This window comes from Lactuca virosa, chromosome 3, assembly GCF_052849685.1.
Source record: "Lactuca virosa cultivar CGN04683 chromosome 3, Lactuca_virosa_CGN04683_v6, whole genome shotgun sequence".
Classification (NCBI taxonomy): Eukaryota; Viridiplantae; Streptophyta; class Magnoliopsida; order Asterales; family Asteraceae; genus Lactuca; species Lactuca virosa.
In genome coordinates this window covers 353,805,701-353,823,506 of record NC_136428.1, presented here as the reverse complement: position 1 = coordinate 353,823,506, position 17,806 = coordinate 353,805,701, and the positions used below count along the sequence as shown (strand labels likewise).

The window sequence follows — 17,806 nt, the reverse complement described above, 5'->3', positions numbered from 1 at the left end:
GTTTTTTTTATTTTAGCTCGATTATTTACAAAATTGATATAAAAAGCCCACTTTTTGTAAAAATGACGGTTTTGGCCCAATAAGCCACAAAGTTTTCAATTAATGCCCAATTATAGTAAAAATAACACTTTAGCCCCCATTTTGTTCAAACCTTGTGTTTTTGACTAGTTTGTGGTAAAAATAACATTTTAAACTCATTTTTGTCAAAAATATCATTTTTGGCTTGATTTTTTTGTGAAATACACATTTTTCTGGTTTTTGGCTTTTCTGACCTAGTTGTTGGAAAATTTGTAGAAAAAACATCGTAAGTCGAAATTTGGATCCGTAAATTCTGGAAGTTTGGAAATTTTGTCTACTTTTTTCACAATTTTTGTCATAATTTTTATTGGCCTCTAACAAGTGTGAAATTGCTCACCTTCACAGGTTGGTCCGAAATTATTTCAAATCTGATAGGCAGTTTTGTAAAATTCGCCAAAAATAGTAGAAAAATCGTATGAAAACGTGAGAGTAGTCATTTTAAAGGTAATAACCTGAACTTTTTGCATGAAAACAGTTTTGAAAAATATTACCATTAAGGAGGTCAAAACAGTTCGAGATTGGACTAAAACTTTTCTGTCAAGGGCTGATTTTTGAGTTTAAGTTATCTAAGTTTGTTCACAACACTTGTTTTCGCTATTTTAAGTGGATAAATCCCAGATCTACAAGTTTACAAGTATTATATGTGAGGACACATACTTTTCTCAAGGTTTATATGAAGATCCAAGTGATAAACTTCATTTTCAAGTAAAGATCTAAAAGTTAAACACATAAACATGCATATATACATAGATCTAACAAAAAAGCACTTGTATTCTCCCCCAAAAACATTATAAAACCGAAAACAAGGGGGTATGAACTCACCTTTGGGGTTTTTGAGATGTGGATGAAGAAGATGGAACTTTGAACCTAGCTTGAATTTTTGGTGAGATCTCAGAATGGTGGTGGATCTAAGAGCATAAACCCGAAAATAAAGTGGATTTTAAGGAAAGATCTTAGCATAGAATGGAGTTAAACAACTTAAGTGTGAAGTAAACTTACCAAGGGATGGAGACTTGAAGAAAATCCTCTTGAAAACTCATACAAATTCACGATTTTTAGATGAAGAAATGAGAGGAAATTTGAAGTTTTGAGAGGAAAGAAAAAGTGTTTGAAGTTTTGGAAATGTGAAGTGTGTGTGTGAGGGTGTGGCCGAGAATAGAGAAGGAGATGGAAGAGAGTAGGTTAGTCATCTTTAGATATAGATGTGAAGTGCTTGGTTGTTTGATGGTTCATGCCTAGATACATGGTAGTTTAAAATGAGGTGGCAAGCTCATTATCCACCCTCATTTCCCTTTTTTTTTTTGAATAACCCAACCGGCCCAAGAGGGGTTCTCGGCCCAAATAGGAGATCCAATAACAAAAATGTGGCCCATTAATGCTAAAATAGGTTTTTCGGCCCATTAAAGCCCAAAGGAGGGGTTATCGGTCCATTTGAGCACATTAAGAGAGTCTTGGTCCAATAAGGGTATTGGGTTGAGAATTTATGGGTTATGGCCCAAAAATTATTGGGCTTGGCTTATTGGATCTAGTTTTTGGGTTTGAATCGCAATATATGAAAGTATGAACTTAAAGGGCGTCGTAGTTTGAATTTTTCTAGCTGGGTCCTTGTAAGTTTACATGGAGGAATCATCTTGTACACGGATTAAGATATAACCCCAAATTTGCTAGTTGTGACAGCGATGATTGTGAGGAGTGTGTCTAATATATTTTAGGTAGTACACCTAAATAGACGCAAGCACTAGCTTATTTAAGGAAAATGTCTAACATGTTTTTATGTGCTAAATGATTTATGATGCTTTATGCTATCGTTTGATCGGATTTATGGTCTGTTGCCGACCAGATCATCTTGTACACGGATTAAGATATAACCCCAAATTTGCTAGTTGTGACAACGATGATTGTGAGGAGTGTGTCTAATATATTTTAGGTAGTACACCTAAATAGACGCAAGCACTAGCTTATTTAAGGAAAATGTCTAACATGTTTTTATGTGCTAAATGATTTATGATGCTTTATGCTATCGTTTGATCGGATTTATGGTCTGTTGCCGACCAGATCTGGAAATTTTATGTGCTCAGGTTTCTAAACGTTTAATTACAATATTAGAACTGGCATGTAACTTTTTGGAGTAATAAGGAGAAATATGCGTCTAAATCTTCCTCTATCTATATTCTCGTCTCAATACACCGAACGCCTGCTTTGGTGTATAGAATGTCATGATAAGGACTCATAGCAGACTGAGCAAATGGAGGAAATGAGAAGGCTTACGATATTGAATGATACCTATCGAAAGATATTTTAAGAGTGATATCTTGCCTTTAGAACACGTCTAAGAAATAATATGTCTAGTATGGGAGAAGTACACTTTCGATTAGCAGAAAGAAAGATTTTTCGTATAATCCATGAAGTTATCCCATCGTCTGACATTTCCATCACCAACCGAGTTGAAGCAGAATTGATGATTGAAGATACACATGGAAGAAGTCCTAGTAGAGTCTAGGGAAAATTATATGATTGTTTGGACACATTTGTATGTGTTAAAATTGTTTTTGTGATAACGACTTGGAGAACTGCGAGACAATACTTGGGACGAGTATGAGTAGGTGTGAATGGTAGTAGAGGCCTATACTACCGGAAGCACATGACTCACACTTGGATCAAGGAAAATCACAAGATTACCAAGAAGCTAGTAATTGATTCCATTTTATTCAAGAATGTCGTTACCATTGTTTCGGTAATGACTAAGAAGATTGTTGTTATTCCGACCCTAGTGGTCATATCAAATTGAGTCCGACTAAGATGAGTATGTTACATGATTCAGAGAACCAAGTCCGATGTAGCATCTGACTTAAGCTAGAAGATTGAAGTGAAAGATAATCAATGCGATCAGTAGAGGTATCGCGATAGTTGCTTGTAGCTAGGAATGCTACCTTTTAAGATGTGATTATATCACATTAGAACATGAAGGGAGGTATAGTCTGTTCTGTAAATTTGACTCTAAAAAGACCTGAGTCTAAGCATTGCAACATACGATGATAGGTCATTACAATATGACACATCGGTCCATGGTAGTAATCCTAAGATTGTGTCACACCCCGAAACCGTGATGGCGGAATTGTTCCGGGGTGGAGGACGTCATGCGTAGTATCACAACAATTGTATCATAGCAAGCATAGTAAACACAACCAGACATTTAATACATATATGAAAGAGGTTTACATTTTTTTAATACATAGTTTTGTTCATATCAAAAGCAAAATAGAAAGACGCGACTCTAACACTTCGACTTCTCCGAGCTCCTGGAAGTACCTGTTTACTAATTCCCTGAGAATACAAGCAGTTTTAAAAGAGTATCAGCATAAAGCTGGTGAGTTCATAAGCATTTTGGTTTTGGTGGAAAATGTTCTTTGAATCCTTTTGAAAAGTGTTCCTCAAGAAAATCCTATATTTTCTTATGAAAAGCGGTTTTGAAAGAGTGTCCATTAGTAGAAAATAAACCATCAGTTTTAGAAATGTCGGTGTTATCTTGGGAAAATCCTATATTTTCCCTAAAAACAGGTTATCCATACTAGAGGTAGAGATGTAAGTTTTGAAAACCCATGATTACTATCGGTATATACATGAAAAGTAGTTTTATTAATGAAAATAAAACAAGTGAAGAGTAGAGTCCGTAAATAAGGTTAGTTTATACCTATTTGCGAGTCGTATAACCATACTTGATATGACCGAGAGACCTTTATAACGTTCTTCAGGCGTTAAGCTAAATGACATTTGTTCACCACAGGCATGCCCGCCTAACTGTAGCTAGCAGTTTTGGTGTGGGATTGTCAGTCCCGAATAGATCTATTCACAAATCTCACACTCTCCCTCCAGGAGACTCTGGTTATACTAAAAGGATTTATCACTATACACCTAAGGGTACGGTATTGAAGTAGCGTCTCAAAATTTTGTATAATCTAGTTTACTAGCGAGAAATCAGTATAAAACAGTAAGTATCCTTGAATAAATGTACTTTATACTCCTGAGAAAGCATATAACATAAACTAAATCTGTCATAGTTTATATATATTCATTTATGAAATTTGATTAAGTAGAGACTGCCTAGAGGGTTATCCCAAACTATACCCATTATAGTTTATTAGAGTTGATATGGAAAATGCTTTGTAAAAACCTTTCTGAAGACTATGAAGTTGGATTTCCAAAATAGAAGTTTTCCCTTATGCTCAACATATTACAAAAAGAGATAAAATATCCGAATATGTTATTAAACGTGGAAATCGTTGGACTGCATTAATAAGTTTATAACTTAACAAAATACTTTGAGTTTGGCCTGTATCCCCCCCTGAAAACATTAAAAACACGGAAAATGTAGGGGTATGAACTCACCGTTTGACGTAGGATCTGGGTGTATGATCGGTTACGAATGCTGAGTGTCAACCGATGTTTCGTACGTAAGTGGATCCTATTAACATGTGATAACACATATGTGTGTTAGAATTAGGGCGTTTCATGGCCAAACATGACGGGAAACCACCCTAAAGACTTGGAAATGCTTTGTCGGGACCCTATATGATCAAACAAGGGAGGTGTACGGCCAAAAGGGTGTGTGTGCGGCCAGGGTGTGCGGTCAGCATGTGTGTGCGGTTGCACACAGGAGTGTGCGGCCGTACAGAGGGTGTGTGCGGCCGTACACAGGAGTGTGCGGTCGTACACTCCTCATTTGTGCCCAAAATGTTGATTTTGAGGTGTTCTTGTGCTAATACCAAGTCCTACTAGTGAATGAAGGCCAAACTCTTCACTTTGGAGAGCTTTAAGGTGTGTACGGCCACCTTATGAAGGTGTGCGGCCGTACACCTTCATGTGATGAAGAACATGATGAACTTTGATGGTTAAGGGCTTAGATCAATGGGTCCTTCATGTATGATAAGCTAGGTGATGGAAAACTCACGTTTTTGAGGCCTTGAGAGCGTTCTTGGATGAAGTTCTTAGAGAGAGAAAGTAGAGAGAGAAAGTAGAGTGCAGCCAAATGAAAGGAATGAGTGAAGGGGTCACCCTATATAAATAGGGATGAGTGTGCGGCTGGAGGATGGGTGTGCGGCCACACACTCGTGTGTGCGGCCATACACTCGGGTGTGCGGCCACACACTCATGGGTGTGGCCACACACTCCTTTTGATGGAGTGTTTGGCCTATTTGCAACCCTAAATCTTAAACCAACCCATCCCTAATTTAAACTTTGGTTGAACAAGGTTTTAGATCATCCAAACAGGCTCAAAACAATGCTAAAAGATAGCTGAACGAGTTTAGCATTGATAGAATTGGCTAAGTGTACAAGATAAAAGTTTCGGGTTGTCACATCATCCCCCCGTTAGAGGGAATTTCGTCCCGAAATTCAAGAATAGAGGTATAACTCATAGACTTGGAAAAGATGGAGGTACTTAAGGTTCAGGAACTCTCGTCTAACTCGAGGTTGTCGAGGGGAAATCGTAGGTGTCTCATCGGACGGACACTTATTTGGTTCGACACAAGAAAGACGGGATGGACGCTGCTAAGCGCTCGAGGTAACTGGAGTTTGTACGTTATGGGACAGATCCTAGCAAGGATCCTGGACAGTCCAACGTATCCTGATTTTAGCTTTCACGCCTTCCGAAGCGTATCAAGCCTTTTCCGGGGTGAGACCTACAAAAGACACATCCACCAATCTGGAACCCCAATGGTTTTTGTCTCTCATCGGCGTAGCCCTTTTCGTACGATCTTTTCGGTCGTCCTACGGATGGTTTTAGGACTCGCGTGAGTGTTGTCGGGGACTTGACTCTTTGACTATTTGCGTGTCGCCCGCCTCAACCCAGCACAGATGGGGTCTGTACTTATGGCTGTAGAGGGCTTCGAGCAACGCAGCCTTGTTACTGGAAAGGTCGCCGTTGTTACAAGAAAGTTCATTTAAGAGTAGATGTGTGTCCCACGATGCATCTTCATTGGTCCGGATGGTTCCCTTACTTTGTCCTTCTCTTTGTGGATGATACTCTTCGTATACATACTTTCGGGTTTCAAAGAGACATGAATTTTTCGAAGTTAGCATCTAGTTCGTCATCACGAGCGACGGGAGTTTCGCGATTCGAACGATTTAAGACAAAAGGGTTTGGTATAACATAGACTCGGTCGAAACTAGACAGGATGGTGTCGTAGAATCACGCGTTAAGTTAGTCCGGGAGGATCGTTTTGCTAGCACATTGGTATCCCTAAATGAACGTCTCTGGTGTTTTCTGCGTTTGATATTGGACTCGGTAGGTACTACTACTAGTGCGAGGGTCCCGATGTTTTGAAACCATGAACTCTCGATGGAATGATTCTCACTAGACTTTCCTATGATTTCTTGGCGCATACAAGTCATGTATAAACACAACTGACTCTAATGTATACACTAGGCTACCATATTTTTTTTACCCCTTAGGGCATCAACTTTTAAGAGTACGTCGTGATTAAATTTAGACGAGAAAGAAATCACGATTATGAATTAGTCATTGAGGTTTTTGAAAATGTACCAAAACAAGGCAGGGTCCTTCGATGCTTCCTCCTTCACTGAGGTCAGACTCCTCTGGTTTCCTTATTGTTCCTTTCTGTTGGACAGTCTATTGTGAAGTGTCCCATTTCGCCACATGTACCGCACACTTGAATTATGCTCGCGTCGGTAGTGGAAGTGATGTGCTCAGTCGGGGTCTTTGCGAAGCGAGCTTCTTGGCCATCCTCGGCCCCTGGACAATTTCTTTTGAAATGTCCGGGTTCGCCACACTTGTAGCAAACCTGACCCATCTTTTCACCAGAAATCGAGGCGTTTGACGGTGCTAGTGCTCTGCAGTACCGAACGGTGTGTCCTTGCCTGTTGTAGTTCTTACATCGAAGTTCATGGCATTCTCCTATGTGGTGGAAGTTGTATTCCTCGCAATTTGGAAGTTTTCCAACATATCGCCGTACTGGCGTTGGCACTGGTTTGGCGGATGTTGTGGCCGTAGGAGCTATCACGGGTTGTTGTCTCTTGGCAAGTTTCTGACACAACTTGCGCTCCCTCTTGTTCCAGAATTTTCGTTTGGTGCTCTTAGGTTTGGGAGTCGGAGTGTCCTCCTGGAAAAGCCCTTGTTGGTTTCCTGAGGTGTTGCTACAGTTCGAGATGTGGAAACTGTTCCCATTCCTACTTGGGTTGTTAGCGTTAAGAACAGCTAGGGTGGCTTCCAATTGTAACATCCATAAAAATCATGCCCAATTTAAACTTTTTTTTAAACATTTTTAAACCAACAATTATTACAAAACTTGTTTCCAAAATAGTATATGGTCAGAGTATCCCATAATCAAATCATAAAATCATGAAATATGAGGAGTTGTATGATCACGCCTTCGCCTTCCTGCGATCATTAGAAGTGCCTGAAACAATAATCGACAAATGTAAGCTCGAAGGCTTAGTGAGTTACCCCCCCACCCAAATACCAACGCCATAAACATATCAATAATGTATAACAAACAGCATGCATAATGAACCTTCAGCCTGAATGGACCGCCTCGTAAGCCTTCAGCCTATCTGGACCGCTCTCCGAGCCTTCGGCACGTCTACACCGCCTCGCAGGGCCTACAGCCTATCCGGACCACTCGTCGGGCCTTCGGTCTGACCAACAAGCCCTCCTGGGCCTGTAGTCTATCCGGACCGCCCTGGGTATGTAGGCCTTCAGCACAAAGTAGGACCACCTTAACCTAATCCCCCAGTCAAATAAACATGTGCACATAATATCTTACGCTAGCATATATAACAGTCAAACCGATCTAACATATCATCAATCATAGCAACATCCTATAACCAGGATACAAACTTAACCGGTTACTAACATAGCATCATCCTATATACCAGGATACCGACCTAACCAGGTCACTAAGCATAGCATCATCATATATACCAGAATACCGACCTAACCAGGTCACTAAGCATATCACTATCCTAACTACCAGGATGTAAATCAATAAGCATATCATGCAATAAAACCAGATACAAATCCGATAAGGGTCGACATTGGTGCCTTAGACCCTGTTGATATAGTGAGGATAACTCACCTCGCAAGTAGCTCGAAGTGATAAAGTCAAACTCCTCCAATTTCAGCTCCAAATCCAACACCTACAACCACCGGTGACTCCCTTCCATAAATTCCCAAATTACCAAAATACCCCTAGAGGTCAAACTAGTCAAACCTTGGTCCAAGTCAAAGTCAACGGTCAAAGTCAATAGTCCATGTTGACCCAACTCGTCGAGTGCAGCTAGCAACTCGTCGAGTTCCTTAAGGGTCCAGAAGGTCCTAAAACCCTCACTGACTTGCCGAGTTTACGACCAACTCGTCGAGTCTATGCGTGTCCAGAAGTCGGGGAAACCCTAACTGGCTCATCAAGTCGTCCAACTGACTCGCCGAGTCCATGCAGAAACCATTGTCAGGCAATCTTCATCCGACTCGTCGATTTGACCATGCAACTCGTCGAGTACCTTTAGTCCATCACTCATTCAGACGATTTTAAGCCACCCAAAGCTCCAAATTGTAGATCTAGCTTCCTAAGGCATGCTTATCACGTAAAGTTGCAAACTTTACGTGTATGCAAGGCTCTAAAGGCTTAGAATACCAAATCCAAGCTTAAAATGGGGTTTGACTCAAAGGGAATAGCCCATACTTGCTAAAGCTGGAAACTTTATAGTTATAGAGACCAAGATAAGTTTATATCTGAAGTTGTAACTTCAAATCCTAGCCCATACTCGAAAATGGTTCACATACATGCTAGAAAGGCCCTAATCTTAAACATGAAGAGATCTAGAAGGAGGAAAGTCAAGGTAACGACTTGTTACTTTCAAAATGATGCCAATAAGCAGAAGAGTCAGATCCACCAGCTCCTCTACACTTCAATCCTCTTATACTTCAAGCCTTCTTCTTCCAAATCACATTCCAAGCTTTAAAATCACACAAAAATGGAGGGCACACACGAATTAGGGTTTCAGAGCTCAAGGGGACGGTGAGGGGAGGCCAAGGGAGGCTAATGACCCTTTAAATAGGGTGTAAAACCCTGAAAATTAGGGTTTCATCCTCTAGCTCAAACTCGTCGAGTCGTGTGCCTCGACTCGTCGAGTTGGTTACTTAAACACACGACTGATTTCGCTCCTACTCGATGAGCCAGGGCATCCGAATCGCTGAGTAGGCCCTTTAAAATGGAAATAAGGCTGTAAAATTTATACCTGAGGTTCAGGGTGTTACAATGTGTAACGTGAGCACTTGGAGTTTCTTCGTAAGTGAGCGAATAGAAGATCAAATAACGAAGGATTTAACAATTCTCCAGAGTAGCAAATAAAATATGGGACCACAAGAAGTGCGAGTGCTCCGAAAGATAAAGAAGATCATCAAAAACAAATATTTTGATGACTAGTGGATCGTTTTTAAGTTTTTAGGACAATGATTATTATTATTATTATTATTTTACGTTCAATGTGTATTTTTTGTGAGTAATGTTATTTTAAGTTTTTAAATGTTATAGTTAATCCAGGATTTAATTAAACTGCATTTTCATTTTTTTTAAATAATCAAACGTGATTAAAAAAATAAATTGAAAAAAAAATCAAAAATAAATAAATTGAAAAAAAAAGAAAAAAAGAAATGATGACATGGAAAGTTGAGAGTGTTATAACTATAACATCTCCAACCCACTCCTATTTTATATTTTTTCCACAATCCCCCCCCCCCCCCCAATTCTTTTCCGACCCTCTCACATATATTCCCTCATTTTGGGGGATATGAATAGTATTACATCAAATATGGTGTTATACTATTCATTTCTCCCAACATGATGATGAACTTTGGGTTGTCGGTTTTTGTCCCTCTGTTTATATATTTATATATTTCTGGTTTATTTTTACCTATTAATTATAATTTAAATGTAATATTTAATACTTATAATATTTTGTTATATATTAAATTGTATTAATTAATTATAAATATTAAATTTGTTTTTTGTTCATCAAATTCATATAAAAAGTTAAATACATATTGAAATTTTAAAAAGCGATAACGTATTTTACAAAAGCTTATAAGTGTGTTATAAATATAATCTTATTTATTTAATGTTATTGTAATGAAAAAAAATATAGATTATATATTTGCTAAAACCAAATCAGTAGAAAGAGTGTGTTTGACAATCTACGTAAGTTGGAAGAATGAAATATATACTACGAATATATTTTTTGGGGTAAAAAATAGGATAAAAAATGAAATAATGTTTTTTAACAAATGTTATGACATGTGAGGTGACATTTTCGATGTGATAATTACTTGCCCACACCTACTTATCTAAATTTTTTTAACAAATGTTATGAGTTAACAAAATGTGATGTAAATGTGCTGAAGTTGCCACCATTCTCTTTAGCCAAATAGAATAAAATAAAACAAAGATATCACAAATAAAAAAGAAACAATATCATATTACTATTTCTTATCTAAATCTATTTATTTTCAAATTACACTGTCAATTCATTGTATTTGTGAGTGTAAATTTGTGCATTTTCTACTAACTTTAAAAAGCAAAATAGTGATGTTATAGCATGTTTAACGTTTGTCGTGGCCCCGATTTATCTCTCTAGTGAGAAACAATATCTAATGTACCTACTTTCTCTGGATCAACATGAATCTTTCTGTAGCATTATTTCTGATTTCCAAAAGGCTCCAAATATCTTTGCTGAAAGGACTATACTACCCATTTGCTCAAACAAACACCTCATGAGTCATGCCCATGTGAAACCAATGAATGCTCCATCATCATCCTTCTTCTCGTAGTTTCCTGAAAGAAAAATCCACTAAAAGGGTACCCAAAATCCTTTTTCTCATCTGGGTTCCTCTCCAATCATTTACAATTCATTCACCTTGATTGAATTTAAAGGTCAAGATTACGTTTGACCCTTCAAAATCATGTGATTTTACTTAAATTGAAGCGAATTTAAAGGAAGAAAAGATGGGTAGCAGTTGCAATGAGAAAACGATTGTTTGGTTTCGAAGGGATCTAAGGATCGAAGATAATCCAGCCCTGGCTGACGCAGCAAGAGATGGCTCTGTTTTACCTGTGTTCATATGGTGTCCGAAAGAGGAACAGCAATTTTACCCGGGTCGGGTTTCAAGATGGTGGTTGAAGCAATCATTGATCCATTTAGGACAGTCTTTGAAATCGCTTGGAGCTGATCTTGTTTTGATGAAAGCTCAGAGTACAATTTCAGCTCTAATTGAATGCATCACTGCTATTGGTGCTACTAAAGTGGTATATAATCAACTCTATGGTATGTATGCTCTTGTTCTTATGACTTTCGAAGTCAAACTAGTTATTTGGAAGTTAAAATTTCGCCTAGATTTATTGTCGTTATTGAACTCCAGTAGCTATTTAACGTTTATAGTTCTAAGAAATTTTAATATAGTAGTTTTCTTTCGTCTGAAGTTGTTTAGATCTGTCAATTTGCATCCTAGAAATAGATGGTTTGACTGCAAAAGTCAAAAGGGGATTCTAATTTTGGAAACAATCTTGAAAATACAACTAGATTATGGCAAGTAGTCCATAAAATGCTATATGGACAGATGATGCTCGGAAATTTCTCTAAGAAATGGAAGGAAAAACAAATAAGGGAAAATTTGTGGAAGTAGGACTTGATAGGTGGAACTTTAGTTACTTGAATTTCTATATTAAGTCATTGTTTATGCATTAAGTGAAAATGGAACACTTGTATATATAGTTATGTCTCCATTAAGTAAGAAATCAAGAAACACGTAAAATGGGTTCCTTATGTTATTGGGGTTAGAGCATTAGTTTTATATTCTTAAGATGCATGAACAAATTGGAAATTTCTTCTATGCTTCTTACTCAATTACTTCTAGAGGTGGTTATGGTTTTCTAAATATTTGATAGAGCATTAATGCCCAATTTTGCACAAAATGTTTTCTTGATATATGAGTGTAACCTTTATGATTTATTCATTATATGTGAATTGACCTAAAGTATTTCTCAACATTTGTAATAATTAGTAGTCTAAATTCGCAAACTAAATTACCTTTATGCTCATATAAATAAAATTGTAAAGTAATTTGAGTTAGAGTACATGAAAAATGAAAAAATCCCTTATGTTCTCAACATGATTCCTACCTTCTTCTAATTAGAAGACAAAGTAACCTCATTTAAGGGGGTGAAACGTTTCTTGCATATTCATTAATCTCAATTCCCAATGTTCATTTTTTTTTTCTTTTTAGGGATAAATACAAGAAATAGAAACATATTTTCTTTTCTTTATTTATTATATCATCTTACTTTTTGTTCCATTCTATTATAGCATTGTACTTTCATTTTTTTTCTTATCAAGATATTATACTTTTGAAAATTTTTACCAAATTATAGCATTCTACTTTCAATTTAATTTTCTTATGACAATACACATTGAAATATCAACTCAATTATTTTTCTAATGTAAAAAATATTTGTATTCGAGTTATATGAAGAAAAAAATGGAACTAGGATACTATTTCTTGCATTTACCACGTTCTTTTTACTCTCTTGATGATTTTCTAAAGATTTGATTTGTGTTTTTTTACTTTTTATTTATTTATTTATTATAGATCCTGTTTCACTTGTTCGTGATCATAATATAAAACAAAAGCTTGGGGAGCTTGGTGTTCCTGTTCAAACATATAATGCTGACATGTTATATGAGCCATGGGAAGTATATGATAATGAAGGCTATGCATTTACAACATTTAATGCGTATTGGGAAAAATGCTTGAAAATGCATAACGATCCTATTATACGCCTTCCTCCATGTCGATTGGTGCAAGCGCCAGGTCAGCAACTTTTTTTTTTTTTATAAACATGTTGCTTTATTCTTAAAACAATATGTAATTTCACTTTTGAGGTTGGAAAAATTTACTGTTCTATTTTATTACTATTGCCATTTTATCGACTAAGGTCTAAGCCTATCAAATTTCTTTAGTGATTAAAAAATTAGACCTTTGTCTCATTGAATATAATTAATTTGAAAGACACAATAACTATAACAAAGTTTCAACAAGACAAAAAAAAAGTGGAAGGGTTTGATCTTTAAAAAGGAAAAAGTTGAGGGGCTTAATCGATAAAGTGGTAAAAGTGCACTGTGCTATTATGAGTTTTCTCTTTTTCAAACCTTGTTTTGCCACTAATAAAAATCAATATTTTAACCATATAGCTACTCATTGCTTGACTATCATTCTGGTTATTTTAACCATAATTAATGAGAAAATCAGAAGCATGATCATTTTACCAAAACAACTCTTAATTGATTACTACGAGTTTAAATCACAATAATCGGTTCAAACACACATCAAACTGATGACATGTTACACAAAATCCAAAATAGGGTTAAATGCAAGAAATAACAACATACTTTCAATTATGTGTTTACTATAGCATCCTGCTTTCATTTTCTTTCTATAATAATTTTTTTTATAAAAATTCCACCCAATTAAAACAATGTCATCCAATTACGAAGCAATTTTCACTTCTATAATTCACTAAAATTTTCAAATCGTAATGTCCTAATAAGAACAAATCGTATGTGCAATGCTATAATTAGATAGATTTTTCAAAGTACAATGCCTTAATAAGGAAAAACAAACAAACATACAACACCGTAATAAGAAAGAATCGAAACTAGAATGCTATAATAAATAAATAAATGGAAATACATTTCCATTTCTTGCATTTAACCCTCCTAAACATTGATTTAAATTTTAAATCATTCTTTTTTCTTTCTTATAACAGGATCCGTAGAAGATTGCACAATTGAAAAACTCGGTCTAGAAGACGAGTCAGAAAAACCAAGTAACGCGTTACTAGGAAGAGGGTGGTCCCCGGGTTGGATAAATGCCGAAAAAGCCCTTACCACATTCATAGAAAATCATCTTCTTGATTACGCAAAAAACCGCCTAAAAGTCACGGGTAACTCCACGTCAATTCTCTCCCCCTACATTCATTACGGTGAACTAAGCATCAAAAAAATCTTCCACACTGTCATAATGAAGCAAATCCTATGGGCACAAGATCAAAACCACGAAGGCGAAAAATCCGTATCTTATTTCCTAAAATCAATTGGTTTTCGAGAGTATTCGCGTTACATTTGTTTTAACTTCCCATTCACTCACGAAAGATCGCTTTTAAGAAACTTAAAGTATTTCCCATGGCAAGCTAATCAAGCACACTTTAAGGCTTGGAGACAGGGTCGGACTGGGTACCCGTTAGTTGATGCGGGTATGAGAGAGCTTTGGGCAACGGGTTGGCTTCATAATAAGATTCGGGTGATTACTGCAAGTTTTTTGGTCAAGTGTTTGTTGTTGCCATGGCAATGGGGGATGAAGTATTTTTGGGATACGCTTTTGGATGCGGATCTTGAAAGTGATGTTCTTGGTTGGCAGTATATTTCTGGGAGCTTGCCAGATGGGCATGACCTTCGGCGTCTTGATAGCCCCGAGGTATGTTGGTGTTTCGTGTTTTTTTTTTTTTTTTTTTTTTTTGTAAATGTCCTTTTATCTGTTTGTTTGTTATATCATGTTACTTACTTTTGGTAGATCGCAAAAATGATCAATATAGTAGGGTGTATATATATGGAAATGACAACTTTTTCAACATTTATCACAAATAACTACCCATTTCACAAAATGGACTTTGCTAAATGATGTCATTTTGCAAAAAAAAAAAAAAAAACGTGATTTCTTTTTTCTTTTTAACTAGAAATTGCTCCTCCCTACTTCTTTGGGACGGGGGAGGCACCGGTAATTTCCAATTTCTGTTGCCGAATTCATAAGTTTCAATGTCTGTTTTACGGGGGAGTAATTTGTAAATTTTCTATTAGGCAGGTACCATTTTTCTAACTTTTTTAAACACATGGACCATTTGCTGTAAAAAACATTCTGCACATGGATATTTTCTGTACATTAGGGAGAGTTTTGTAATTTCTTTTCAAAGGCACCAACCCTGCCAACATACGAAAGTGTTGTGGTCAAAGTGTCAAACCCAAAGAGTATACTATTTAAACACGTGGACCATTTCTGTAAAAAAAAGTGCACAGGACCTTTTCTTTAAATTACAAGCACAACTTTGTAATTTATTTTCTACACAGGGACCAAACCTGCCAACATATGAAAGTATTGTGGCCAAAGTCTAAAACCCAAAAGTATACTTGTGGCCAAAGTTTAAATCCTCATAACCAAATTGCATTTTATTATATATAACAATGTTCTTAAAGGTTGTTTGTAGTGGGGACTAATCGTAAAGCAATTCCACAAATCGCAAAATCCATTTTGCTAAATGGCTGATTTTTTTGTGATAAATGTTAAATAGGTAGTCATTTCCTACAACCTCCCATTTTGGTCATTTTTCTAATTAACCCTACTTACATTTCTTTTACTACAACATTGTATTTTCTATATTTTTCTTATTAAGGCAATATGCTTTGATAAATTTACCCAATTATAGCATTGTACTCCAATTTTTTTTCCTATTAGGACCTTGCACTTTAAAAACATTACATAGTTAAGAGTAAAAAATGCTTCGTATTTGTATCATGTTGCTATAATTAGGTAAAGTTTTTGAAGTACAATGCATTAATTAGAAATACTTAGCTATTTATTGCATTTAATCCATTTGTTTATTAAAGGGAAATCTCCGATAAATTCCAAATATTTTGGGTCAGTTTACGGTTTAATCCCAACTTTTATTTTTTGAACAGAAAAGTCCCAATTATCTAATTTTATACGATAATCTTAATTTGTCATTTTCTATTGAAAAAATGAGGATTATTTCGTTATTTTGGGCTAAATATAAAATAATCGGGATTTTTCTGTTCAAAAAATAAAAGTTGGGATTAAAACATAAACTTGCACAAAATATTAAGACTTTATCAGAGATTTCCCTCTATTATAACATCTTATTTCCTACGTTCATTTCTTTCTATTACAACATTTTACTTTCAAATTTATTTCTCATCATGCATTGTACTTTCAATTTTTTTTTTTTTTTTTTCGTATTAGGACATCAAAGTTAGCAAAACCTACATATGACATTCATGATTGCTATATCCTTAAGTTTCATTCCTATAATTTGGTAGATTTTTAAAAGTACAACACTAATACAAAAAAATGAAAGTATGATACTATAATAAACACATCAAACAAAAGTAAGTTATCATTTCTTGCATTTAACCCTATACATATATATACCTCTAAAACTATTCAAATTCTTAAAAAAATCAGGTTCAAGGATTCAAGTATGACCCCGAGGGTGAATACATAAGACAATGGCTACCCGAATTATCACGAATACCAACCGAATGGATCCATCATCCATGGAATGCACCACTTGCTGTTCTTCAAGCTTCAGGAGTTGAATTAGGATTAAACTATCCACAACCCATAATAGACATTGAAGTTGCACGTGATAATTTAACAACAGCTATATTACTTATGAACGAAAAAGAATCCGCTTCAAAACAAGACAACAACTGTGAAGGAACAAATGAAGTTGTAAATGACAATTGTGACCTTGAAAACTTACGTATTCCTAAAGTTCTTTTGAAAAAAGAAAAAAGAGTCACGTGTCCTTCGAATTCCTCTAATGATCAGAAGGTGCCTTCGATGATGAAAACAAGTTCTGGAATGAATAATAATGGGGTGAAAAGATCGAGGCAAGAACCAGATGAATATAATTTGAATGATTGTAAAAGTGAAAGTGAGTTTTCGAAATTGGATGATGATTTGTGTTCTACAGCTGTTTCTTCATCTGGTAGTAAGAAACAAGCTACTGGAAATAGTAGTTTCTGTTTTTAGTTTCTTGTTATGAATTAGTAGGACGATATTGTTAGTAGTAGTTTGTTGTTTATGTGTTATATATATGTAAGTTTTCTTTCTTTTTGTAATTTATTGTTGAATTAAGAAACGGAGGTTTAATCGTTTAATGTTTAATGTATGTTTCACGATGATGTCTATAATTTGTGTTACGTGAATTTGCAATAAGATTGTTGGTATCTATTTTATTATTCTTATCATATAGTGTTTGTTATATGGTAAAAAGTTTTGTGTTGTATGAACAAAATGTCTTTTTATTTTTGGCTGAATGATAGTAAAAGGGAAGACAATTATGATCTCAAAAGTCTCTAGTTGTCCCACATTCAGAAGTCAAACCTTATGAAATTCATGAAAGTAATAAAAAGGTGGCAAAATACTGTTGCTAAATTGATGTTAATACGATGAAAAAAAATATTTTTTATCAGAGTGAAAAAAGTTAAACAATGTGAGACAGAGATTCAAATATTATATCAAAAGACTTGCATATCCTTTTTATCTTCATCATTAAAAAATTACCTTTGGATTTCTATACAATTCTATGCGATCAAGTTGTAATCAGTATCACATGAAACATCATATTCAGTACAATTTATTAAAGATAAAGTATTCATCAATTTTGACCTTTTTTTTTCATTACTTTACGAGCTTTTCTCCTCTTTCACATTTTGAAGTTATCCAAAAGACCAAAAGTATGAAAAGGTAAAGGACTTTTTAGGATCCTTTCAAGTGTGGTTGGATTTTACATTATTAATTATTATAAATTTATAATTGAATGTGAACTTTATCTTTTACTTCACACTAGTTGTTTCTGTCCCAAAA

The 17,806-nt window shown here is 35.6% G+C and overlaps 1 protein-coding gene across 1 annotated transcript; it reads left to right on the top strand.

Moving 5' to 3' along the window:
- The first annotated feature begins 10,798 nt into the window (after positions 1-10,798).
- On the top strand, positions 10,799-17,130 carry CRY2 (cryptochrome 2). Its single transcript, XM_079086786.1, has 4 exons — positions 10,799-11,412; positions 12,734-12,955; positions 13,911-14,617; positions 16,397-17,130. The coding sequence occupies exons 1-4, from the start codon at positions 11,094-11,096 to the stop codon at positions 16,967-16,969; spliced, it is 1,821 nt and encodes a 606-aa protein (XP_078942912.1). The 5' UTR covers positions 10,799-11,093; the 3' UTR covers positions 16,970-17,130.
- The last annotated feature ends 676 nt before the right edge of the window (positions 17,131-17,806 follow it).